Below are 27594 nucleotides of genomic sequence, written 5' to 3' on the forward strand. Positions count from 1 at the left end.
TATTTGCTTGAAATATTAACTTCAACTCCTGGAACATCTCATATGGTCCATGACGTTCAAAACGTCTTTGAAGTACCGATTCTAAGCCGTTAAGCATGGTGCACTAAACTATCAAGCAGTCATCATATTGAGCTAGCCAAACGTTCATAACGTCTGCATCTGCTCCTGCAATAGGTCTCTCACCTAGCGGTGCATCAAGGACATAATTCTTCTGTGCAGCAATGAGGATAAACCTCAGATCACGGATCCAATCCGCATCATTGCTACTAACATCTTTCAACACAATTTTTCTCTAGGAACATATCAAAATAAACATATGAAAGCAACAACGCGAGCTATTGATCTACAACATAGATATGCTAATACTACCAGGACTAAGTTCATGATAAATTAAAGTTCAATTAATCATATTACTTAAGAACTCCCACTTAGATAGACATCCCTCTAATCCTCTAAGTGATCACGTGATCCAAATCAACTAAACCATAACCGATCATCACGTGAAATGGAGTAGCTTTCAATGGTGAACATCACTATGTTGATCATATCTACTATATGATTCACGCTCGACCTTTCGGTCTCAGTGTTCCGAGGCCATATCTGCATATGATAGGCTCGTCAAGTTTAACCTAAGTATTCTGCGTGTGCAAAACTGACTTGCACCCGTTGTAGATGGACATAGAGCTTATCACACCCGATCATCACATGGTGTCTGGGCACGACGAACTTTGGCAACGGTGCATACTCAGGGAGAACACTTTTATCTTGAAATTTAGTGAGGAATCATCTTATAATGCTACCGTCAATCAAAGCAAGATAAGATGCATAAAAGATAAACATCACATGCAATCAATATAAGTGATATGATATGGCCATCATCATCTTGTGCCTGTGATCTCCATCTCTGAAGCACCGTCATGATCACCATCGTCACCAGCGCGACACCTTGATCTCCATCGTAGCATCGTTGTCGTCTCGCCAATCTTATGCTTCTACGACTATCGCTACCGCTTAGTGATAAAGTAAAGCATTACAGGGCGATTGCATTGCATACAATAAAGCGACAACCATATGGCTCCTGCCAGTTGCCGATAACTCAGTTACAAAACATGATCATCTCATACAATAAAATTTAGCATCATGTCTTGACCATATCACATCACAACATGCCCTGCAAAAACAAGTTAGACGTCCTCTACTTTGTTTCTTGCAAGTTTTACGTGGCTGCTACGGGCTTAAGCAAGAACCAATCTTACCTACGCATCAAAACCACAACGATAGTTTGTCAAGTTGGTGCTGTTTTAACCTTCGCAAGGACCGGGCGTAGCCACACTCGGTTCAACTAAAGTTGGAGAAACTGACACCCGCCAGCCACCTGTGTGCAAAGCACGGCGGGAGAACCAGTCTCGCGTAAGCGTACGCGTAATGTCAGTCCAGGCCGCTTCATCCAACAATACCGCCGAACCAAAGTATGACATGCTGGTAAGCAGTATGACTTATATCGCCCACAACTCACTTGTGTTCTACTCGTGCATATAACATCAAACCATAAAACCTAGGCTCGGATGCCACTGTTGGGGAACGTAGTAATTTCAAAATTTTCCTACGCACACGCAAGATCATGGTGATGCATAGCAACGAGAGGGGAGAGTGTTGTCTACGTACCCTCGTAGACCGAAGCGGAAGCGTTGACGCAACGTAGAGGAAGTAGTCGTACGTCTTCCCGGTCCAACCGATCCAAGCACCGTTACTCCGGCACCTCCGAGTTCTTGACACACGTACAGCTCGATGACGCACCCCGGGCTCCGATCCAGCAAAGCTTCGGGGAGGAGTTTCGTCAGCACGACGGCGTGGTGACGATCTTGATGTTTAACCGTCGCAGGGCTTCGCCTAAGCACCGCTACAATATGATCGAGGTGTAATATCATGGAGGGGGGCACCGCACACGGCTAAGGAACGATCACGAAGATCAACTTGTGTCCTAGGGTGCCCCCCTGCCCCCGTATATAAAGGAGCCAAGGGGAGGGGGCGGCCGGCCAAGGAGGGGCGCGCCAGGGGGGAGTCCTACTCCCACCGGGAGTAGGACTCCCTTCTTTCCTAGTTGGAGAAGGAGAAGGGGGGAAAGAGGAGGAAGAGGGGAAGGAAAGGGGGGGCGCCGCCCCCCTTCCCTTGTCCTATTCGGACTAGGAAGGGGAGGGGCGCGCGGCCACCTCCTGCCTCCTTCTCTCTTCTCCCTCAAGGCCCATGTAGGCCCAATAACCCCCGGGGGGGTTCCGGTAACCCCCCGGTACTCCGGTAAAATGCCGATTTCACCCGGAACGATTCCGATGTCCAAATATAGGCTTCCAATATATCGATCTTTATGTCTCGACCATTTCGAGACTCCTCGTCATGTCCGTGATCACATCCGGGACTCCGAACAACCTTCGGTACATCAAAATACATAAACTCATAATGAAACAACCATCGTAACTTTAAGCGTGCGGACCCTACGGTTCGAGAACAATGTAGACATGACCGAGACACGTCTCCGGTCAATAACCAATAGCGGGACCTGGATGCCCATATTAGCTCCTACATATTCTACGAAGATCTTTATCGGTCAGACCGCATAACTACATACGTTGTTCCCTTTGTCATCGGTATGTTACTTGCCCGAGATTCGATCGTCGGTATCCAATACCTAGTTCAATCTCATTACCGGCAAGTCTCTTTACTCGTTCCGTAATACATCATCTCACAACTAACTCATTAGCTGCAATGCTTGCAAGACTTAAGTGATGTGCATTACCGAGAGGGCTTAGAGATACCTCTCCGACAATCGGAGTGACAAATCCTAATCTCGAAATACGCCAACCCAACATGTACCTTTGGAGACACCTGTAGAGCTCCTTTATAATCACCCAGTTACGTTGTGACGTTTGGTAGCACACAAAGTGTTCCTCCGGAAAACGGGAGTTGCATAATCTCATAGTCATAGGAACATGTATAAGTCATAAAGAAAGCAATAGCAACATACTAAACGATCGGGTGCTAAGCTAATGGAATGGGTCATGTCAATCAGATCATTCATCTAATGATGTGATCCCGTTAATCAAATAACAACTCTTTGTCCATGGTTAGGAAACATAACCATCTTTGATTAACGAGCTAGTCAAGTAGAGGCATACTAGTGACACTCTGTTTGTCTATGTATTCACACATGTATTATGTTTCCGGTTAATACAATTCTAGCATGAACAATAAACATTTATCATGAAATAAGGAAATAAATAATAACTTTATTATTGCCTCTAGGGCATATTTCCTTCAGTTTGTATCTAAATTATCAGGTCTATGGCGTGAATGTTATCGTGCTATTTACAGAAATTATCGGGAGGCGGGTTCAACAAATTTATTCCCAATGATCAAAGTTACCACGATGCTTGAAACAAAAAGTTTTTCAGTGCTAACATATTGAAGGCAAAAACATGTCAAAAACAGTACTCCCTCCTTCCATCTATATAGGGCCTAATGCGTTTTTCAAGACCGCCTTTGACTATTGATAAAATTAATACTACATGACATGCATAATGTGAAAATTATATCATTGAAAGCTCCTTTCACATACGAATTTGATGATGTGCTTTGTGTAAGTTGCATGTCATATATTATTGCTCTAACATTTGGTCAAAGTTAGCCTCGAAAAACGCATTAGGCCCTATATAGATGGAAGGAGGGAGTATTTCCCTTAGCTTGTTCAACAATGAGTATCATAGGTGAGGTGGTTAGCTCCTTTTATTGATTACCTGCAGACCAGAGATCAAATCCTGGTCCAAGCATTATTTTTGCCGAAAATCGGAAAGGCGCGTGGTGCCATAATTGACGATTACGAAAATTAGAGGCACTCGATAAAATCGAGGGAGGGCATGCGGGAAAGGAAGGAGATCGGAAGGCGTGCGGGAAAGGAAAGAAATCGAGAGGTCAGTCGGAAAGAACGTGCGAGAAAGGAAGGAGATCGGGAAGGAACTGATGGCGCTGCATGCGTGTGGCAGTTTCGCAATCTGCCACACGGTTGCCATATACATATTTCGTTCATCCAATGAAGAATTTTATTCTGCTTTCGGTCTCTGCACCGACTACAAGTTTGATTAGCACCGACTACAAGTTTGATTATGTGATCTTGCTAAGTGGTGCACACCTGTAAAACCCAATAAATTTATTGGAAGAGCCCCAATAAACCCTTACAGGGAGAGGTTTTTTTGGAAGCTGCTGAAAATGCTCAAACTATAACATAGGAACAAATTAGTGGTTGTGACATGGTGATAACCTAGTAAACAAGTGGCTATAAGCCTATAACATGTTTATTAGTGCAAAAAATTAAAGCACGTCAACATGAGATCTACTTTCATAGATTAGTCGTAACAAAGCGAATGTTGAAACTGATCGTCAATCAATACACGGTTGGAGAGAAAAAAAGTTATTGAAAATTCAAAACAAAAAAAGATTCTCAGTGCTATTACGCTTCCATAGATTGATATCTTTGGTTGTATGCATGTGAGAGAAAGAGAAGGGATGGTGCAGCATTCGCAAGACTATAATAGGGTGGCGCCGCACAAATAGTTTAATCATTTTTATAGATGTTTGATACTACTAGCTTGATGTAGTTTTTTGGTATATAATAAATGTAATTAAAGCATGAAATTTCTGTTAAATATACACCAGAAAAAATATCCATCCAATCTATAGTTATAAAACATAGTATCATGGTAGATCTGGATTTGATATTGTGCAGATGATATGGAGTATTGGTCATAAATACATATATACACTCCCAAAAAATATAGCACAACCTCCACGCCTCCATGGCCTATAAAAAACCCCACGATTCCACCACCACCGATATCACTCACACACGATCATTGGGGAGATTCGAGATATGGGGAAGTTTACTGCTGTTGCTGCATTGCACCTTTTACTTTTTATTCCCACTTTGGCATTGCACGCCCGTGCATCTCAGGAGGCCCATCTCACCAAATTCATTTTATCTAGAAGAAGAAGCACCACCACCACCACCACCACTAGTGATCCTACTTTATATGACAAGTCAGTTCTCGGCAGCCTCCGAACAGATGAGTACCCCGCCTCCGACCACGGTGCTCTGAAGGTGGCCGACAAGATCCCGGCCCTGCCAGGGCAGCCAAAGGGTGTTGACTTCGACCAGTATGGTGGGTACGTGACTGTCGGCAGCCACAATGGCCGCGCTCTCTTCTACTACTTCGTTGAAGCGCCCGGCAATGCGACGGCGAAACCACTCCTCCTCTGGCTCAACGGAGGTAAGAAAGACACTACAGCTAGCTAGTGTGAATTATGTTGCACCGTGAAAGTACACTTGCAACATGAGAAGGGTTTGATGTGGAGCAGGGCCTGGATGCTCGTCGCTCGGCCATGGAGCAATGCGAGAATTGGGTCCTTTCCGTGCAAACAGGGACGGCAAAACCCTCACGAGGAACAAGCATGCCTGGAACAACGGTAACCATCCATTCTAGTTTTGAAATGTCACTGCCTCCAATACATTAGATCTAATCAATATTATTAGACTCATCATTGAATATATTTTATATTTGTTATTTTAAATGTTCGTGTTGTTTTCTATAAATATGGTCAAATTTTGTAAATGTATATATTAAAACCTTATGTACCTCGCACCACCAAAACTTGCAGTGGCCAACGTCATCTTCCTGGAATCACCCGCCGGCGTGGGATTCCCCTACTCAAACACGTCTTCCGACTACGACAAGATGGGGGATCCAATGGCTGCCCAGGACGCCTACGTCTTCCTCGTCAGCTGGCTCGACATGTTCCCCGAGTACAAGGCACGCCCCTTGTACATCACCGGGGAGAGCTATGCCGGTCACTACATCCCCCAACTCGCCGCCACCATCTTAGCACACAACAGCAACAACAACACCATTAACCTCAAGGGGCTTGCTTCGGTAGACCCCCCCCCCCCCCAACAAAACGTAGAAGGGCAGAATGGGCATACGGAAGAAACGTATACCCACCTCGTATTGTACGGCTCTGCCAGGCATACGTATACGCGGTTGAAAAAAAAACTACCCATCTGGTCGCTTGCCCGCAAAAACTACCCACGATCTAGGCCCGCCCCCATCTTCTCGCCCGCCCATCTGGTCGCCCGCCCGCCGATCACGGTAGTTCCAAAGTGGCCGATCGCCGCCGCCGCGGATCGCCGCCGTCCGAACCCCGTCCGAGGCCACCCTCGCCATCCCAACGTCGCCCGTCGCCGCCCTCGCCGTCCCAACGTCGCCCGTCGCCGCATCTCACCGTCGTCCGACGACACGGACATGAAGGGCCCAACGTCTGACACCGCCCTCGCCGCCCGAACCCCGTCCGACACCGCCCTCGCCGTCGCAACGTCGTCCGTCGTTGCATCTCACCGTCGTCGTCCTACGCCAGGGACGTGAAGGGCCCGACGTCTGACGCCGCCTCCGCAGCGCTGTCGTCGAACGCCGGCGATGTCTACACCGCGGGCCAAGGTTTGTCATCTAAACCTAGCGGGCATGGGGCGGGCATGATGAATAGAAGTGAGGGCTAGTTCATGCATGTACTGATTTAGGGTTTAGGGTTCATCAAAACCTCCCGCCGCAGCGCCTCCTCTACGGACTAGGGCATGATTTACAGAACTAGCGTTGCTTTGGGCATGATGCATTGTACTAAACCTAACACACGATGTTTTGCAGTTCTGTGAGTTTGGCGTGTTGACATGGACGAAGAATCAGCATTCGGGAGGGACGAGAATGGTACTGATAAGGTGACTAAGACCGATAACGATAATTTGAACGAAGATGATGACATCAGCGACAACAATTCCGTCTCGTCATATGATATCTTACCTCCGGAGGATTTTGATAATAATGAACATGGCGCAAATAGCGACAACGTAAGTGGCGTATATTTTGTTTTTATTTTTGAATTTGCAAAGTATGGCATGGCTAACTATATATTTTGTGTACAAATTTACAGGAAGATGTGGATGTTGACAATGTGCAACATAGTTGGCAGGAATCATTTGCAGATAACTTGAGCCAGGTTAGTTGCTAGATGTTGTACATCGATCAATAGTATGATTTAAATGATAGTAATTGACATATATATTTTCAAATGAATGTTGTAGGAGGAGTCAGATGGTCCTGTACTTGATGACCATGAGGGAGAGATTGATATTGAGGAGGCTCAAAGGGAGCAGAAGATGCTTGAGACACATTGGAAGGTCATGGCTATGACCTTTCGGTTGCAAGGGGATGCATACATATTCTACAACAATCACGCCAGAGAGCACGGGTTTAGTATCAGGAAACAGAAGGTGAAACGAGGTGCTTCGGGAATGATACGGTACCGGCGGTTTCTTTGCTCCAGGGCAGGGAGAAGGCAGAGCAAGTTCATAACCATGGAGGGCCGCAAGCGCAGGCTTAGACCGGAGACTCGTTGCGACTGCGGTGCACATATGGTGGTGAAGCTGGACAGAGAACGTGGCGTTTGGTTCGTCGCATCATTCGTGGATGATCACAACCACGCGATGGCTCGGCCGGACGAGGTTTGTTTTTTTTGGTCACACAGACGGATTGGAGATGGCCAGAGGGCGGAGATATTGGCGATGGAAGCAGCCGGGATAAGAAAGCATATTATAATGGACAACTTCATCAGCAGATACGGTTCGTACGATAAGTGCGGGCTTATCAGGAGGGACATTTACAATCTTTGTTGCAGAGAAAAAACGAAGCTCATTGCAAAGGGAGATGCAGAGACGGCAGTTGGCATTATGAGGAGCAGGAAGGAGAAGGACCCTGAGTTTTTTTTGAGTATGTACGTGACAAGGAAGGGCGATTGAAGAGTATGTTCTGGTGCGATGCACAGTCGTGGAGGGACTATCAGGACTACGGAGATGTGGTCGTGTTTGATAGCACGTATAAGATGAACAGATACGGTATGCCGTTCGTCCCCTTTGTCGGAGTTAACAACCACCGTTGCACCACAGTGTTTGGTTGTGCCATCATTGCTGACGAGACGGAAGGGACATACGTGTGGCTACTGCAGACATTTATGAAGGCAAACTGTCAGGTGAAGCCAAAGTCAATAATCACAGACGGTGACGCTGCAATGATCCGGGCTATTCGGACTGTCCTTTCAGATGTTTTCCATCGTCTTTGCTCCTGGCATATCGAGAAAAATATGCAAAGGCACCTGCATTACAAGTCACTGGATGAGTTCAGATCGCTCCTGTACTATGCCACCTCTCAAGCGAACTTTGAGCAGAGATGGAAAGCTTTCTATGATAAGTGGAAGACGGATAGAACCGAAGAGTGGCTTGACAGGATGTACAGGAAGAGGAGACTTTGGGCAGCTTCATATCTTTCCGATGGTTTTTTCCTTGATATGCGAAGTAACCAGAGGAGTGAAAGCCTCAACTCCTGCCTTCACCTTCACCTGGACTACGGTATGACAATTGTTGATTTGGTGGTGCATTATGAGAACTGTATAGTTCGCCTGCGTGAGAACGAGGCGTACGATGACTGCGAGGCATTCCAGAAGGAACCACCGTCGGTTACTGAATATAAGGCCCTTGAGGAGCATGCCGCCAAAGTATTCACACCTGCTAATTTCTACATCCTGCAAGATGATTTGCATAAGATGGGTCAGCTGGAGATATTTGATACGCTCGTGGGAATTGGGCGTCAAACATTCATGGTGACATGGAAGGATAACCACAAGTTCAGGTACAATGTTGTTTATGAACCAGGTAACTCAGAACAAACTATTACATGCAGTTGTCTTAGGATGGTTCGGAAAGGGCTGCCATGCAAACACATTCTGTTTGTTCTCCATCATCTGAACTTAACTGAAATACCAAAGTGTTGTGTCATGCATCGGTTGTCCAAACATGCGAGAGATGGGTTGCCTGTGCAGCGGAAGAGTGATATGTTTGGATGGGGTTGGTCAGGGCCATTGGAGAGAGAACGGTATAGTGCAATAACCATTAAAACCGCAGAAGCTGCTCATGTTGCAGCAAATGATCCCTTCTTGTACGACGAGTTGATGAAGTGTCTGGACAACATAATAGCGCAGAAAAAGATTTCAGAGGAGGAACTTATAGGAAGTAGAAGGTATGCTATGCTGAAGAAGGAGGCAAGTCAGGCGCAACAAGTTGAGCCTGGTATTGGTGATCCTCAGAAAGTTTCGACGAAGGGTGCACCTAAGAAGGGGCGATCGAAGGGGGGCCCCGACGTTACAAAGAATGGTAGGCCAAAAGATTTTACAGAGAAGAAAAGTGGTCCTTTGTGCAGTCTGTGTGGTCTCCCAGGTCATAACAAGGCTACATGCAGTAAGAACGAGAAGTGAGTTGCAACCTTTTTATTTTTGTTATGTTGCTACTTTGACTTTACCAACTATATTTGCTCACCCATTTCTTTATGTTTTGTTCAAGAACTGGGCGTAGAGACGCAGCTTGGTTTGTAGGAAGAATAAAAGTGATCGCACGAGTCATGTCTGAATAACCTATGCTATTTTTATTCGCACATGTGTGCCAGAAAACTTGATTTGTACTGTTACGTGATGATTTATATTGCTTCTATATGAAGTTTCGAAATTCTGTTTATTTGTACTGTTTCGAAATTCTGTTTATTTGTACTGTTTGGAAATTATGTTTATTTGTACTGTTTCTATATGATTCCTAGGTGCATGCATGCAAAGATTGCGTACATTTTTTAAATGAGTATATTTGTTCTGCACTTTCGTAAAAGTAAAATAATATTTTTTAAAAATATTCAGAAAAAAAATATGCCCAACCACCGCAGCCGGGCTCATAGTGGGGAACAAATCATACACCCAAATCAAGCCCGAAAGGGGCGACTCGGGCGGCTGATAGAGCCCACTAATGGGCCCGGCAACGGGGTCCAACGGGGCTGCGGGCAGTGTGATAAGAGAGGAGTTCGAAAGAGGGGGCGGAGGCAGCTATTTAAGTCGCTCCTCGTGCCCCTCCGCTTCCGAGGTGGGACTAAACTGGCGTGAGTTCGGCAGCGCGCGGGGGAGGGGAGTGGGCGTGGGCCGTGGGAGGGGGCGAGTGGCGCCCTACGTTGGCCGTGCCCACATGTACGGACACTTTGGTGCAATTGCATGCATGGGATCACGTAGCCCCAGTGCAACCAGCTACTTCTCGGTCTGCCGTGGAAGGGGTTCCCAACTACGGTTTTTTTTTCTACTCCGTCAAACGTCACGACACTTTTTCCACACGTTGCCATCACCATCCACATCACACACGCCAATTCTCGTATTTTTCCGGCGCTCGGCGCATTTTCTAGGGTTTTTCAGGTCGAAAATCGCAAAAACACTGCCCGGACGTGACGCAACGTCCGTTTTGTGTCCGTTTTTGTTCCAACCTTGCGTGGGGGCCTACGTTGGCCGTGCCCACATGTACGGACACTTTGGTGCAATTGCATGCATGCGATCACGTAGCCCCAGTGCAACCAGCTACTTCTCGGTCTGCCGGGGAGGGGGTTCCCAACTACGGTTTTTTTTCTACTTCGTCAAACGTCACGACACTTTTTCCACACTTTGCCATCACCATCCACATCACACACGCCAATTCTCGTATTTTTCTGGCGCTCGGCGCATTTTCTAGGGTTTTCTAGGTCGAAAATCGCAAAAACACTGCCCGGACGTGACGCAACATCCGTTTTGTGTCCGTTTTTGTTCCAACCTTGCGTGGGGGCCTACGTTGGCCGTGCCCACATGTACGGACACTTTGGTGCAATTGCATGCATGCGATCACGTAGCCCCAGTGCAACCAGCTACTTCTCGGTCTGCCGGGGAGGGGGTTCCCAACTACGGTTTTTTTTTCTACTCCGTCAAACGTCACGACACTTTTTCCACACGTTGCCATCACCATCCACATCACACACGCCAATTATCGTATTTTTTCGGCGCTCGGCGCATTTTCTAGGGTTTTCCAGGTCGAAAATCGCAAAAACACTGCCCGGACGTGACGCAACGTCCGTTTTGTGTCCGTTTTTGTTCCAACCTTGCGTGGGGGCCTACGTTGGACGTGCCCACATGTACGGACACTTTGGTGCAATTGCATGCATGCGATCACGTAGCCCCAGTGCAACCAGCTACTTCTCGGTCTGCCGGGGAGGGGGTTCCCAACTACGGTTTTTTTCTACTCCATCAAACGTCACGACACTTTTTCCACACGTTGCCATCACCATCCACATCACACACGCCAATTCTCGTATTTTTCTGGCGCTCGGCGCATTTTCTAGGGTTTTCCAGGTCGAAAATCGCAAAAACACTGCCCGGACGTGACGCAACGTCCGTTTTGTGTCCGTTTTTGTTCCAACCTTGCGTGGGGGCCTACGTTGGCCGTGCCCACATGTACGCACACTTTGGTGCAATTGCATGCATGCGATCACATAGCCCCAGTGCAACCAGCTACTTCTCGGTCTGCTGGGGAGGGGGTTCCCAACTACGATTTTTTTTCTACTCCGTCAAACATCACGACACTTTTTCCACACGTTGCCATCACCATCCACAGCACACACTCCAATTCTTGCAATTTTTTAACCCTCGACGCATTTTCTAGGGTTTCCTAGGCTAAAGTACCCTACACCGATGTCCGGACACACACTGAACTACGTGTGTTTCCTGTCTGATTTCGTTCATATCGTGCGTGTAGGACTACATTCGGGATGCACACACACTCGCAAAATTTTGTTCTGTTACATGCATGCAATCACGTACTTTAGCGTCCTTACTATTTTATTATGTTTTACCATATTTTCGTGTACAAATTCATCATCAAATCAAAACTCCCGAATGAAAAGGACAAAAGAAATTTCACTTAAATTTCATTCAACATAGATAAAATATTTTACATAGTCGAGCGAACTCGATGATTACAAGTTCATACATAAAGTCTACTACTTAGGCTTACAACGACATAACCAAATTAAATAAAAAACATAGTAAAAAAACTACTCATTGTCGCTATCAACGAGATCAATCACAGCCGGGCCGTCGCCGCCGTCATCGTCGCTGCTGGACCGGTTGGCGAGGTCGTCCCAGTCCACCGGATCGTCGTCGGAATCCTCCTCCTCCGCCGGCGCCTGCTGCCACTCCGCCGGCGCCTGCTCCCACTCCTGCTGCCACTCCGGCGGCACCTGCTGCCACTCCGGCGCTGCCATCGCCGCCTGCTGCGCCGCCTCGGCCGCCTGGATTGCAGCCGCAATCTCGGCGGCCTCCATCGCCTCCGCCGCCGCCGCTGCAGCCTCCGACGCCCGTACGGCCACGTGGTACCCCGGTGTGTCATCCGGGTCACCGTCCTCGCGGAGGATGACCTGCTCCGGCGGCAAGTCTATCCCCGGCGGCGAGGGAGGGGCGGCCGGTGCGGACGCCGGTGCCGGGTGCACACCGTGGCCGCCGCCACGTCTGTGGCGATCGTGCGGTGGAGGCGGTGCGCGAAGACGGCCGCTGCGGCCCGTCAGGTCGGGGGTCTCGCCGGCCACCGCAAGGCGGAAGGCGGCCATGACCTCCCAATAGTCCTTCCCGCACCAAAACCGCTTCCGGCCTTCGATATTGTCCCGGCCGCCGCTGTGGTTGCGGAGCTCCTCCTCCGTCGCACCGGGACCCGGCGTCGCGTAGCCGTCCGCGTCGATCTTCCAGTTGTGTGGAAGACGGCAGCCCGGCGGCACAAGGAGGCAGTAGCGGTGGAGCTCCAGCGTCTCCGGCACACCGATGCTCGTCGGCCATGCGCCGGGGACGTCGGCGGCGGCGCCGCCGCCGCCGGTGCTGCTGCTGCCGCGGAAGAACGACATCGGGTGCGGGCAGGCGGCGACGGGCGTCGGTGGGACGGGTGTGGGCGGGGGCGGGGGAGGAGGTGGGCAGGCGACAGCACGGTGGGACGGGCGTGGGCGGGGCGTCGCCGTTTTATAGCGGGGCGGGGCGGGGCGGGGGAGGAGGCGGGCGGGCGGCAGCGCGGCTATTAACGCCGGCGCGTTAATGACCGCGCGGCAGGCGAGGCGACGCTTTGACCGTCGGGCGCCGCGAACGGCGCGTCCGGAGGGGGCAGGCCAGGCGGCGGGCCGGTCGGGTGGCAGCCCAGGCGACAGCGGCGGCGCGGCAGGCCAGGAGCCGACAGCGATGGCAGGCGGCAGCGGTGGCGTCCGGCAGGCGCGGCGGCAGGCGGCAGTGGAGGCGCGGCATGCGAGGAGACGACGACGGCGGCAGCGGTGGCGTCCAGCAGGCGGCACGCGCGTGCAACCGCCTACGTGCATGCGCGCCTCGGGCGCCGTGCTTGGCAGACGGGTGCGGGCTGGCGTGCGGTCGGGGGACGTGGGTGGGGCCGCGACGGGTGCGGCGCGACGCGTTGACTGCGGGGACTGCCGCCGTGATCGCGGGCGGGCACGTCTGCATGCCTGCCACGTCACCAGGCGCGTGCGGCCGGCCGGTTTAATTTTTTTTCCCTCTCGGGCGGGCGGGCTGTATTCATATACGTATTGCTTCGCCTGTTTTTTTTCTTTTTTGCGGGCAGTCAGGCCGGCGGGGGAAGCTTTTTCAAAATAGGTCCATCCTGCCCTCTGTTATGAAGGGGTATTGGGCAATCTCGGCCGTCCTTGTGTTTACAAGGGGTCTACCGAAACGGAAGTGTAACCACAAGGGTATCATGGTCGGTAACCCTTACCTCGACAAGATGAAAAACCTCATAGGGCACTACAAGTACCTGTGGAGCCACGGTGCCATCTCCGATGAGGTTTGGGCTGACATCGCTGGCGGCTGCAGCATCAACGACTCCTCCATCAGTGCGAGGTGCTACCAGGCCATTACCGAATGTCAGGATAGCATCCTGGATCACGATAACATATACGCTCCCACTTGCATCATCGCTTCCAACGGCTCCTACTACTCCAGCACTTACGTACGTGACCAGAAAAATGAACTTAGTTTGCGCATGTTTTATTGAGTTTTTTCGTCATTTTTACTGAACAAGGTATATCTCATATACACTCACCCTTATGAACGCACGTACATACATCCTTTTCAGTTGCCCGGATATGATCCATGCAGCTATGTGCCTACCAAGGACTACCTCAACAGTCCTCAAGTTCAGAAGGCTCTCCATGCCAGAGAAACCAAATGGCTCGATTGCAGGTTAGCTAGTGCTGAAGATAGCTTTTTTGATGAGCTACCTGGTACTTGAATTTACATCTTTCATTCTAGAACTGGCCTGATTAACCTTGTGCTGTGCAGATCCTTTGAGGACTTCAAGGACTCACCGGACACCATGGTGCCAACATTGAAACGGCTAATCGACCACGGCCTGCCCATATGGCTCTTCAGGTACTCCACCTTCTTGACGACAGACCATCAGACAAATTATGATGCATATGAGCTTGGGACACTTTGGTTCTTGTTGATGCTGAGACTGACGAATTGATTTTCAGCGGGGATTTCGACTCCGTTTGCCCCTTCACCGGCACCAAGTACACGATCCGCGACCTCAACCTCTCCGTTACAGAGCCATGGCGTCCATGGACGGCCGGCCACGAGGTAGGGGGCTATGTCCAGCAGTACGCAGGAGGGTTCACCTTCGCCACCGTGAGAGGAGCCGGGCACATGGTCCCGGCCTTCCAACCCGAGAGAGCGATGATACTGCTCCAGTCCTTTCTCACAGGGATCCTCCCTGCATTCACCAAGGAGTACTAGCTAGTCTTTATGTTTGTGTTTTTGTTTCTGTTGTACTCCCTCCGTTCAAAAATACTTGCCGTGGTTGAACTAAAACCATGACAAGTTGTGTTGTACTGTAGCTAGCAGTGATCTATCCAAAATTCAGGCCTCCAGACATTTCTGATTTGTCCCATCCGACTTCATCGTGTTCGTTTCAAGTTTAAACAGGAACAAAACAGCAAATGCACATATATATATATTTCTTTTTTTTGGTATAAATAACTGTATTGAAGCTTTGAAAGAATGGTTTCTGTTGCAATTTCTGTAAGATTCCATCATCTCTTTTCAATCAGTATTCACCCGTTCCGTTACAAGGGGCTTGCTTATACATGAATGAATGAATTACAAACAATCACACACTACACCACCCAATCCAAACTCTAGTCTGTATGCTGATCTTTCTCATGCACGCCCCCCAAAAACTGAATCAATGAGACCCTGTCGACGACTAAGCTCCCAACAATTCAACAGGCCCTTCCGGGCTGGCTGATATCCGGCTGAGCAGGTGAGGGCCAGCGAGGTTTTGCCAGCTCCAAGATGTGACGGTTCTTTCTTTTCTAGGACATGAAACCAGATGAACTCCTGCGTACATCGGCCTTGGCCACAGGGACATACACAACATCGACTAGCGAGCTGCGGGTTCGCCCGTAGAAAATGTAAATGAAAACACCTATCAGCAGCCATATGCCGACTCTCAGCCATGCATCTCCGCTGAAAAATACAATGAAAATGATTGTGCTTTCTGGATAAATCACGAAAAAAGGGAAGCAAAATAAGCATCTAAAGTTAGATGTGCACTCACCCAAGGTTTATCAACAGATATGTATTTATGAGGATGCATACAACAGGTAGAAACGGAACAAAGGGGCACATGAATCCTGCAGCAAAGACAGAGTTCAGCCTAAAGAAACATGCATCCTCTTTAATTTAAAAGAAGAACAAGAAAAGGACAAGCAGTTTAATGTACCTCCAGAATGACCAAAAGAGTGCCTGCCATCATCTTGGTCAATGCAGCAGAGTACAACAAGACCAGGTATAAGGAGCACACCACCAACAATACAACCAATGCAAAGCGGTAGGCTGATAATAAGAAACAAACATATATTTGTTAGATTTTCTGGTGACTTGTAATGAACGGTACAATTATAGATGCTGCTGCATTCATCTATGGCACAGAGGCCGGGGGTAATAAAGCTTCTTCCATTTTCCTAAATAAAACAATGAGGCAAATGTATATCTCTTTCCCAACTATATGCATACTTACAAAGGTAGCCATGTGGCAGAAGCTGAAGCCGTGAGGACCAGAACTCCTAGACAAACAGACCCTATGCTGAAAGCAGCTATCTTCCGACGCTTCATCTCATCCATCGTGCCTAATATATTATTATAAGGAAAGATCATTCATCTTGGTTAGCTTCCGTTATAAGAAGCACACTATTTGTGGGAAAAATGGGACAGCTAGTTTAAATCTGAAAGCAACTGTGTGCACATTACCTTTGTGTTGCTTCTTCTCGAGAAGAGGGTCCTTCATTGGTTCTGTCATAATCAAATCCTTTATTTGAGATGTGTCGCAGATCTCATCTCCAAGTGGATCCCTGCCCTTTTCCTCATCATATTCTTGGCTCAAACCCATTGACTCTCGCCGAGGTGATGGTAGAGGGACCACCTCCTCTGGAGGAACATATCTGAGTATCAAGATCGATACTGCCACCATGGTGAACGATAGGAGTGTGCCTACACTGACCTGAAACGGTCAAGCGTTTAAATTTCTGTTCCATGTTAAATAAATCTATGCAGTGCTGTGCTGCTAACTATTTTTTGTGTCTGTAAGGCCATCAAATCAAAGTATGCAAATGACAACGGCTTGATGTCTTCTTACCATTCCTGCCAACTGAGAAACGTCCATGAAAAAGGCCAGAGCAGCAGCACAGATACCAGCCGCAATTGTGCCCTTGACAGGTACTTGTGTGTGCTTGTTCACATCGGAGAAGAAAGATGGCAGCAGTCCATCTCTTGCCATGGTCATCAGTATTCTAGGCTGTGAAGATGAAAAACTCAAGTAGTTTAGCAACTATTTTGGAAGTCACTCAGCTTCGGCAAGCTGCAAGACTAGGTTCACCTACGCACTGCAGAAAAGTAGCCGCCCCTAGTATGGAAATTCTATATAGACTAAACGTTACGGGGTAGACTGCTAATTATCACAAGTTCGAGTCACAGTGACGTGTTTGTATACCTGTGGAAGAAGTGAGCCCATCAAGGTTGAACACAGTGCAAGAACAGCACCACTTGTCACAACATACCTAAAAATAGTGAATAATTCAGTCAGAAGCACACCAGATGACCATTATAGCCAACAGCATAAACAAAAGGAGAATTGAGTCCTTACATTGCCCACTGCATTCCATGTTTTGCAAAGGCGGATGAAATAGGTGTATCTGGGTCCATAGCAAAATACGGTACAATCCCAACAATAACAACAGCGACCATCATGTACAAGAAACAGCAAATAGACAATGCTGCTCCTATTCCCAGAGGTAGATCTCGTTGTGGATTCTTGACCTGTCGATCAAAGTAAAATCAACAATAACAACAAAAGTCAATATATATCTCCTTAATGGAAGTGGACAAAAAAGTCATTAAGTAGGACCTTCCTTACCTCCTCGGCAGTACTCGCTACTGTGTCAAAGCCTATGTATGCAAAGAAAACAGTTGCTGATCCAGCAAGCACTCCATTTACTCCATATGGAAAATACCTGAAAAGTTTACACTGTTATTCCACTAGTTTTCGAAAAAAAAGTTTAAGTAGTTCAGTGAAAAACGTCCCTCTGCAGTATGCTAAATACCAAATGATTTCAGGGTACATACCCGTCAGTAACCTTATAGCCCTCCCATCCAATCTGGAAGCCAATATAACAACCAGCTATGATCACAAATAGCATCACACAAGCATTCATAATCGTCACAATTGCTTGTACATATGAGCTCTGCAAGAAATTCAAATAGAATATCATTGATGGTCCTATATTTGGGGAAATGAGCAATCTTATAACCTGAGCAAAGTACCAACCTCTTTTATCCCTAGGCATAATAAAGCAGTGACAGCAAGAACAAGAGCGGCAGCACAGGGATCAACAATAACGTCAAACCATGGAAGTTGATGCCGTGCTAAAATCCATGGCAAGCTATCTGGTCCTCCAAAAAACAAGGCCTGAAAAGAGAAATGAAAGTTCATAAAATAAGGAATATAGCAGAGCGGTAGTTCAAGCATTGACCAAAATTGCACAGAACAAAGCTCTAAGAAAGAGATGACACTCACTAAATTGGGGGATATTCCACGGGCAACAGCGGATCCGCCAAGAGTATATTCCAGCACTAACGACCAGCCAATCAACCAGGCAACACTAGATAAATACGACGTGTGAACCATGTTAGATCATTCTGGCCTTTATAAGATCCTAAATGTAACACAACAACAGAATTCACCATGGTATAGAATGCAATCTATGCCATGGGGCCAGTAATTTTTACCCTTCGCCAATGCAGATATATGAATAATGATAGGCGCTTCCAGCAGAGGGGCAACGGCTAGCAAGCTCGGCATAACAGAATGCTGAAAGTGCAGCAGCTATTCCAGCTATCAGGAATGAAACTGCCAATGCTGGACCAGCATGCTCCCTGGCAACTGTTCCCACAAGAACATATACTCCAGCTCCAATTGTCGAACCAACCCCTGGTAGATAATGGAAGGGTTCATCAACAATATTTAATACTCCGTCTGTAAACTTTCATAAACAATCCAGACAAGCACTCAATGTATTGGGGAAAAAGACTTTGTTAAATAGAATCTCAAACGTCGGGCTCCATTTGACACTGCTGGATTGTGAATTTATGATAATGTCATTTGTCTATCAAACATTTGCCTATTTACCGTTTTGGTTAACAAAAACATTGTTACTTCCGTGGCTGTTTTATTTTTTGTGGCAGATTGTAAAATTAAGTTCTGCAACCGCAATTGTGCTTAAGCAAGGCAGCATACAAGGTTAACAGATCATAAAGTAAGGACCCCCTTTGTCTTTTAATCTGTATATTGACTTCAGCACTGGTTAACAGGTTGAAACAAAACAACTGCAAAAATAGAACTTGAGCAAGTCCACTCATCCGAATGCCTTTCACAACTAATATAAGCCTCCAGTTTTCTTCTTCTTCTAAAAATACTAATACAAGCATAATGTAAAAACTGATTTATTTTATTTACTGCATTTGTTTACAAAGAGAAAAACAGAGTACCATGGCAAAATTGTTCCCTTGTATTTCTGTTGTTTCAGAGCGAAAAACACGTCACAATTCGAAAAGGTCAGGCCTAGGTAAACAATTGTTAAAATCCCTGTTAAAATGTACTTACGTACTATATAAGCACATTAATCAGAAAACAAAGCAAATCCTCCAAATAAATCTAGCGGCTCCATTGATCCAAGACCCGTGAATCTAATAAACAGAACAGTTTCCACCACGAAACCTGCAGTGTCGCCACAGTTCCCAAGTTCCCAAAACCACAAAAAAGGCCTCGCTTTTCCATGGCAGAAACATACTGTTACTCCGGAAAAGGGCGGACAGAAAAGAAAAGAAAAGGCGGACGGGACGGGAGGGGAGAGGAGGACGTCGCCTCACCGATCGCGACCAGCTCGAGGATGTTGAGCTCCTTGGCGAGCTGCTGCCCCTCGGCGCGGACCCTGTCGGAGTCGACCGGCTTCCGCCGCATCAGGCTCCGGAACCCCCCGCCGCCTCCGCCGCCGCCAATCTGCAATGCCATGGGGAGGGATTTGGCGGTGCCGAGAGCCAAGCAATCTCGATCAGAGGGCGGATAAGGGCATCGGGATTCTGGCGGTTTACGCGGGGATTGGGCGGCGAGAAAGCGACGGAAGTGGAGACGGAGGCGGCCTCGCTTTCTCTCTCTCTCTCTCTCTCTCTCAGAATATGCAGAGTCAAAGAAGGATTGAGAGATTCAGTTGCCGCCGTCCGGCCTCCTGGATTCTATTATTATGGAATACAATTCGGGATCCATACAAAAATTCCTTTTTTATTTTTCCTTTATTCTTTTTTATATTATATGTTGTCGACTGAGGTAAAATCTCAGTCGAGTGAGATCTAGCCACACGGCCCGCACCCCAATTCAATTACAAGATTACAATAGTGAATTATTTCCTTTTGCGAGCACATACAAATCTCCCTCTTTTATGCGGGAGGAGTACATACAAATTTTTTATAAGGACTCTAATATCTGGCGACCGATCCAACGATCGTTCGCCAGGGAGCAGCTCCCAGCGAACGTTTTGCCTACCTCGATTGTTCGTCAAGGGAGGGCTAGGGCGAACCCCATTGGTCCGGAGACCTAGTTTAATGTTTTTTTCAAATGCCATGAACAAAAAAAAAAGACATACTTTCTTATAAAAACAGAGAAAACATAAATGTATAATTGCCATGAACAACAAAAATTCTTACGGAAAACAGAGAAAACATAAATGTATAATTGCCATGATATGAAAATGTTTAAAAAAATGCCATGCTACTTTATAAAACAGTCATTTCTTTAAATTATAAATTTTCAAATGGTATGATTAAAACCATGTGCCTTGTGATCTGAAAAATCAATTTATGAAATTTTTCGTCAAGATGTTTCACTGTGCAAAAAAAGCCATGTTTTGGAGAAGATTTTTTCTTTATTTTTGTCAAGGACGAAAAACACAACGTCGTGCTGTATTTTTTTTTCTTTATTTGGTCCATTGTGCAAAAAATCATAAAAGTGCGTCATTGGAAAAAATAAAATCGCAGTCCTTTTAATAATAAAATTGTCATCATGCTAATAATAAAAATGTCATGCCGATAATGGAAATGTCATCATGTTAATAAGAAAACTGCCATCCTCCTAAAAATAAAAACGGCATGTTACTAGTAAATGTCATGCTCTTAATCATAAAACCGTCATCCTATCAATCATAAAAAATGCCAAATTATTAATTATTAAAATGGCATGCTCTTAGTATAAAACTAACATTTTATTAATAATAGAAATGCCATGCTCTTAATCATAAAACCGTCATCCTATCAATAATAAAAATGCCAAATTATTAATTATTAAAATGTCATGCTCTTAGTAGTAAAACTAACAGTTTACTAACAATGGGAATGTCATGTTATTAATTGTTAAAATGACATGCTCTTAGTGATAAAACTGCAATGTGAAAAAGTTACAAAAACAATCCAAATTTTTCGTTAATGAGTAATAAAATTTCCCAAAAGCTTGCCATAGGGGCCATTACAAAAAGAACCTAGAAAATACCATGCTACCTATAATGAAAATGAACATGGCAAGTTACGAAAAAATCCCCTGTAAATAATAGGGATTTTTGTCCTTTCAAAAAGGGAAAAAAGGATTTCGGGATTTAAAATAAATGAAAATTCGAATTTAGAGAATTTAGGTTCAAATACATAAAACAAGTTTAAGTACATGTTTCCACAAAAACTGCTTCAGCCCAAGTGGTAAAGCATGTGCGCCTCTCTGCCTGGTGTCTCGAGTTTGAATTCCCCCGCCCGTGCACCTCACGTCAATGTTTTGGGAGAAAAAAAGGCAGATTCACTACCATTTACAGCAGATTCTCAGAATATAGTCTAAATGAGACTGAACCTCTCAGCCCATTCCAAGTACCCTGTTGAACTAAAAAAGATTGGACTGCCATTCTCAGAATATAGTTCTATTTCTCTGAGTACATAGGAAGAACAACTCGAACCTTTTTTTTTCATGGGAATTCAAAAATTCTTCCAAATCACCACAAAGGCAAGCAAGCTGGCCGTTCACGTTCACCACAATTCCGAAAACAAGAACACCAACACAATCTAACTAAGCTGATGAGCCTAACAGCCAAGTCGCCAGCGATGCCATCCATCATACCGGCTCCCAAACAGTCTTTGCTTCTGCATAACTCTCACATAGTACATGCCCAGCTAACAAGAGATAAAGATCCTTGAAATGCTACTCTCACACACCTGAGAATGAAACAGGAGATGTTCAACAAGACAATGACAAGACCCCAACAGGATCAACTGTCCCTAATCCATCGAATGGTTGCAGAACCGACACCGGTCCACATCCCCTGATGCATCGACTAAAAATCTAAAGATCCATGGATGGCAGACTGCCAGCTAAACCTAACATTAGTTGAATTGAGATGGATGATGGTTAACCAACCAACTACCGCCTACAGTCACCAAGCATTCTGCTGCAATGGCGAACCATGTGGAAACGATGAACTTCCACCCCCTACCGCTACCAAGTTTCCAATCCTACCTTATACACATCGTCCGCAAAAGCAGCACGTCGAGCTCCCTACAGTTTTAGCCGGTGACGATATCACATAAACCTGCTCAACAGACGAGAAGCTTTTCCGCCTTTCTCGGCTTCTTCGGAAGAGCTAGAGTAGCTCTCGATCGACTCGTCCTCGGACACGTCGTCCCGCTCCACCCGCAACCGGTGAGCATTGTCAGCAGCCCATTGGGCGAACTCTGGGGTCGCTGTGTGTTCCATCAGAGCGTTTCTGGTCGATTCCTCGGTGAACTCCTCCCATTCTCTCTTTGAGTATTTCCTTGGTTCGATGTTGTGGAAGGTGGAATAGTAGTCTTCATCTTGATTGGGTGCTACCCTCTTTCTGACTGCTTTGGGGACCAGACCTGCAAAGCAACAACAAGAGTTGGCTAGTTATTATGTCAAATGCTTCAATGTGTCAAAGTTGATGGTTTTATAGGTCTTCTGGAGTTAAATATATGCCTAAAAGATCATTAGTTCGTAGTACCAAAGGCAAGCAGAGAGCAGGGATGCAAATGTGTAGCCTGAAGGATACCCACCGAGGCTCCGACCATAACTAGTTCAGTTGAATGAAGTAAAAATTACAAAATAACTAGCCAGGGCCAGAGGGCACCAACATCCATCAATTTGCAACCTTAAATATTTCGAGGTTACTTATGACTTATGGCAGTTTCCTATAAGTACAGTACACTGGACTCACAGTAGTATGCAGAACATGATACTGATTACTTTACCTCCATTGGCTAAATTGTTCCAACCATACTGTGTTGTTGTGGCTCTTCCAGTACCCGCCCCTGATGATGGACTTAAGAACTGGACCTGGCGGGTGTTGGGTGATACTTGAGTAAACCTTCGATGAGAAGGAACATTTAATTGTTTTCGCTTCCTGCAGCAGAATCAGCATATTCAGGGCTTCAACAGCAACAGTAAATTCACAACAGTAATTAACTCAAGGGACACTCACGGTGCTGTTGGCTTGTGAACTTTCTTTGCTGTCAGTACAGAGCAAATCCACCAGCTAGCAGCTAGAGCAGCCGATGCTAGAATAGGGTCCAGTGTGCTCTACAAGACAATGTCAAACATGAACTTCAAAAGACAATAAAATCTGATGTAGGCATTGACCAAGATTCAGAGTCCTCATAGATGCATGAGAAGAATACTTAGCGTTTGAAGATAAGCCCACCTGCATAACAAAGAACATTGCAACAACACGCATAGCCCACTTCACAAACTGTGCTATCCCGGCATCAACACTGCCATCTTTTGAAATGATAAATCTCCTCACCATCCAATAGCCAAAACCAGCTCCGGTCAAGACAACTGCTACCAGCAGAAAGATTGACACCTGTAATTCATTTCAATATTTTTTGTTATTTGAAGAGCTTAAAGATTACCCAAAGTAGTGGCAATAAGTATTATTACTAGACAAGACAAGATAATGTGAACCATTTCTGACAGGAACAATAATTGAGAAGTCAGGAGATTGCTAGCAAATGATATAATACCATGCAAAAGGGCGAACAAAAACTAGGCTAAATCATATCCGTGGAACTAGGTCAGTCCATCACAAATATGGACAACAAGGACAAAGCAATCCATTCACATGTCTTCCCCACACTCAACGGTACTTTCATAATTATGCATTTCTGTGATGGCATTGAGCTAATTAATTCTTGATGTAACATGTGGCTTCTGGCCCATGCGGCCTTTAGATATCATACCATGATTATCCTCTTCTATTAATAATATACTGTAAGAGCCTCTCATGCTGTTTGCTGGGTACAAAGAAGTATTATTCAATCACCAATTCTATAGTTGATACTTGGATGGATGAATTACTTACAGGGTTGTGCATCTCCTCACTCAAGCCAAAGTTTTCCAGAATAGAGGCAACCATTGAGGAGAAGTAGTGTGCAGCGTAGGAGCCAACACCCAACTAAATATTGGAAAAGGAATGAAATGATATCAAGAATTAGAGAGAATATATTCAGATAGGCATATTTATGGTGTAATAAAATGTTATAGCAGAACGTTGACGATATAGAAAACTTACCACAGATCCATAAATTGTAAGGTAAAATAAACCTTTTTTGCCCATTGGTAGCAGTTTCATCCCCTATAACAAGAACGAGGTCAGAACATTAAGTGAACCAATTCTCCATCAGCAAATAAATAGAAACCTGATTGAGAATGACTGTTCTTTATCATAAATTGTAACCAGGGCCACACTGATAACTTGGCATCATGTGCACTGAGCAAAAATTACGGGGGGTGTAGAGTTTTGATTACTGTAACATCAAATTAAATCAGTAACTAGTTATCTACAAGAGTAGAGAACAAACAAACAAACAGGAACATAACAAAAAAGTAACTCCCTCGTCAGAAATGCTCATGATTCCCCAACCAGCAAAATCATTACCAGTTACAAGAAAATATTCCGTATTAAATGTACTAAAGTAAACACCAAACTTCGTTGTTGGTTGGTCAATCAGACCCTCGCACTGATACACCAAAAAACATCAAATGGTTCAAACACTGATGACTCACAAGATGCTAGTCCATCTGTACACCACCTGATGCTACAAGGAGCTACAAAGTTCAATAAAATAAGAGACGCCGTTAAGGTATTATCCTACAAAGCTCGCTGTTTATGTCTAAATCACCAAGATGGACCTGACTTTCAAGTATTTGTACAAGAGAACTTCGGATACTACTATGGCATGGTTGATCAAGGGACTATTGAATTACCATAGTGATATGTTGAATCTCCATTGAAATCAAGTTTACAGGGCATAACTATCTTACTTAATGAAGTGTACTGAAGTTTCTAGGTTTGCTAAGAAAAGTCAGCATTGACACTTTGCATATAACACAAAGAATCCTCATGGTGCCAAACTTTAAACTTGATTCATGGTGTACTCTACTTGAAACTAGCATAAATATCAAAGCCTATTTAACTTGCATCCAGGCAGCTTACATGAACTTAAGAATATGGAACATCAATCAACTAGATTAATAGAAAACACTTTTGAGAAAGCCTTGAAAAATAGGTCATCTTAACATAATGCATTAATTTCATTTCACTTCTTTTAACAACGAATCTTTATCAAGAGAATCATAAACAGGTATTTGACTAAAACAATACCTGGAAAAGGACAATCAGCACCACAAGCAGGATTCCAAGTGCCATAGAGCTGCTATAGTAAAAAGGTGCCCATTTACTAACGATGGGTGACAGGAATAACAGGACAAATCCAATACCAAGGCAAGCTAAGCGCCACTTCTGAAGCTCTGCAAATTTTGATTACACGGAACATGAATGAATTAGTATTTCAGAGGAAAGGGCAGATACATATGCTGTTCAATTTGTGTGACTGGCGGAAACAGATTAGTTTCAGGAAAAGAAGTCCTTTACCATCCTGAATGGAGAGGCTGAAGACAGTAGATTTCTTATCAGTCAGTTTCACATCAACATATCTGCTCACATATGGAGACTTCACTGCGTTCCACATGCCACCTTGCAGAACTTGCCATTCACCCATCTCACATTGGCACAGACCCGTAGAAGCATTCCTGCAAACGAAAGTTGCTTCAATTTGCTGCATAGCAAAGTTGCATGTATTAAAAAAAATCAGACAATACAAGACTTACCCATGAAAGCAAATCTGTATTTTCCAATGGAACTTTTCTGGCATTGAATGAGAAACATTCACTCTAACATGTATTTGATTTGCGTAGCTTTGAAACTGCCACCTTGGCATTCCAGAAATGCGGACCCTCTCACAGAAAATCCCACCCATGGATGAGGGAGCAAAAGTCACCTCCGGATTTTCCAAACCAACATCTGCAGTGATAAATAAATAGTTAGGCCAACATTGGTACAGGCGTGTGTGAACCTTAGCACACATAACTATAACAACGAGTAGGGTACCCCCAAAGGGCAGCAAGAACAATGCAGTTTACGACGGTGTGCGGTATTGCGACAAGAACGAAACGAGCAGTAGATCCCCCCAGAATGGACCCCGGATCACGAGTTCTGACGGCAAAATGCTGAACATATTTGCCCAATAAGAAGGTCACACAATACCTCAAACGAACTCGCTAAAAAAAATCCTATTCGGAAAGGAAGCCGCAACTAACAGTTACGGCCTGGGGAGGGGGATGCATCCCGAAGGCGGGCAGGACCGCGTAAAAACCCTAAACCCTAGGGGGAGGCCGTAATCGATCCCCGCGCGCAGCACGAAGTCAAATCCGGGCACAGAGAGCGGCCGCGGGGCGAGTTTTCGGGGCGGGGGGCGCGAACCTTTGAGGGGGCGGCCGGACGCGGCGTCGGCGTCGGCGTCGTGGGCCTCGCCGGAGGAGAGGATGAGGAGGGCGGCGAGGGAGGTGAAGAGGAGGAGCGCCGGGACCGTGCGCCTGGGCGGCGACTGGGAGGAGGAGGAGGCGGTGGAGGGCGGGCGCGCGGAGCTCGCCGACGAGGAGCAGGCGGTGGCGGCCGGCGCCGGCGCGGCGGCTGCGGCGGGGGCGGGGGCCATCTCGCCCTTGGCGGCGGCGGCGGCGGCGCTTCTCTTCCCTCGCGTTTAAGAAAGCCGCTTCATTTGTGGGGGAAAGCGTGGGTCTACCAACTTGCTTCTTCTCCGCTGGATTTATTACGACTTACCAGCAGCCGAGTATATATATATATATATATATATATATATATATATATATATATATATATAGTGCTAGTATTAAAAAAGGAATTATAGTTTGACCGTTGCAAATAGATAGACACAAGATTTTACGGCCGTTCAAAATAAAACTTGCATATATTCCCAAATACAAACATTTAGGATGCCACTCGGCCAAAAAAAAAAAAAGACCAGTAACGACTAAAATCAACCGGCTGTCTGCCTCCCACAACCGACACATGCCCCTGGGCCCACCCATCGGTCTTTGCCTCTCCCACGATCCAGTCTCACCCTCTTCCCAAAATCCGCACTCCTTCGTCTTCCCCCATCACCGTCTTCCTTTGCGGCAGACGTCGCCAGCTGAGCTCGCTGATGTAGATCCGGGTCGTGCTACTGCAAGGCGATCATGGCGGTGCTGCAAGCTCCGCCTCCCTATGCTTCGTTGCCCAAATCTTATGGCTATCGAGGAGTGCTTCAGGCGGATGTTGTGAAAGCCAACAACGGGGCAATTAGGGTTTTTTGGGGCGGTTGTGTCGATTCGGTTCGATTTTGAGCCAACCTGTGATGACTATGATCAGTGTACAATTTCTAGGATTATATGATTGTTAGTATGTGTTCATGATTATGATCAGTGTAAAATTGCTAGGGTTGCTTGTCTAGAATGTGCATGACTATTATTTTTGTGGAAAGTTTACTGGTCCTGTTTTACGCCTAGTCAGGCTAATGTTTCGATCGTATCCAACAATAAAGGTAAGGAGATGGTGGGTGGGTGGGTGTAGGCGGATTGATACT

The 27594-nt window shown here is 46.1% G+C and overlaps 5 protein-coding genes across 6 annotated transcripts; 3 read left to right on the top strand and 2 right to left on the bottom strand.

Annotated features, from left to right (window-relative positions):
- Positions 1 to 4918: 4918 nt before the first annotated feature.
- LOC125554492 (serine carboxypeptidase 1-like) lies at positions 4919 to 14892 on the top strand. The gene is made up of 7 exons (XM_048718036.2): positions 4919 to 5315; positions 5404 to 5511; positions 5704 to 5975; positions 13709 to 13966; positions 14093 to 14199; positions 14299 to 14388; positions 14493 to 14892. The coding sequence occupies exons 1-7, from the start codon at positions 4919 to 4921 to the stop codon at positions 14752 to 14754; spliced, it is 1494 nt and encodes a 497-aa protein (XP_048573993.2). The 3' UTR covers positions 14755 to 14892.
- Positions 6764 to 7888, top strand: LOC147974384 (protein FAR1-RELATED SEQUENCE 11-like). Its single transcript, XM_087517437.1, has 3 exons — positions 6764 to 6940; positions 7024 to 7089; positions 7175 to 7888. Exons 1-3 carry the CDS (start codon positions 6764 to 6766, stop codon positions 7886 to 7888), a joined length of 957 nt encoding a protein of 318 aa, XP_087373563.1.
- LOC147974385 (protein FAR1-RELATED SEQUENCE 5-like) lies at positions 7894 to 9396 on the top strand. Its single transcript, XM_087519379.1, has one exon. The coding sequence runs from the start codon at positions 7894 to 7896 to the stop codon at positions 9394 to 9396; it is 1503 nt and encodes a 500-aa protein (XP_087375505.1).
- Positions 14893 to 15022: 130 nt separating the features above from the next.
- On the bottom strand, positions 15023 to 19783 carry LOC125550197 (cationic amino acid transporter 3, mitochondrial). Of its 2 annotated transcripts, XM_048713138.2 has the most exons (14): positions 19444 to 19781; positions 18304 to 18505; positions 18092 to 18176; positions 17843 to 17983; positions 17641 to 17759; positions 17432 to 17528; positions 17162 to 17334; positions 17009 to 17075; positions 16655 to 16813; positions 16270 to 16519; positions 16040 to 16148; positions 15743 to 15855; positions 15578 to 15653; positions 15023 to 15486 (listed from the first exon to the last, which is right to left on the bottom strand). In XM_048713138.2, exons 1-14 carry the CDS (start codon positions 19583 to 19585, stop codon positions 15333 to 15335), a joined length of 1887 nt encoding a protein of 628 aa, XP_048569095.1. In that variant the 5' UTR covers positions 19586 to 19781; the 3' UTR covers positions 15023 to 15332. The 2 variants fall into 2 exon arrangements, with proteins under 2 accessions (XP_048569095.1, XP_087373562.1); XM_087517436.1 differs by having other exon boundaries at positions 17843 to 18176; positions 19444 to 19783.
- A 2002-nt stretch (positions 19784 to 21785) lies between these two features.
- On the bottom strand, positions 21786 to 26762 carry LOC125550196 (guanosine-3',5'-bis (diphosphate) 3'-pyrophosphohydrolase, putative (DUF2215)). Its single transcript, XM_048713136.2, has 10 exons — positions 26436 to 26762; positions 25784 to 25976; positions 25548 to 25705; positions 25278 to 25423; positions 24186 to 24248; positions 23976 to 24068; positions 23316 to 23477; positions 23097 to 23194; positions 22867 to 23018; positions 21786 to 22497 (listed from the first exon to the last, which is right to left on the bottom strand). Exons 1-10 carry the CDS (start codon positions 26665 to 26667, stop codon positions 22181 to 22183), a joined length of 1614 nt encoding a protein of 537 aa, XP_048569093.1. The 5' UTR covers positions 26668 to 26762; the 3' UTR covers positions 21786 to 22180.
- Between the last annotated feature and the right edge of the window lie 832 nt (positions 26763 to 27594).

Source organism: Triticum urartu, chromosome 4A (assembly GCF_056163025.1).
Source record: "Triticum urartu cultivar PI428250 chromosome 4A, HENAU_Tu73, whole genome shotgun sequence".
Lineage (NCBI taxonomy): Eukaryota > Viridiplantae > Streptophyta > Magnoliopsida > Poales > Poaceae > Triticum > Triticum urartu.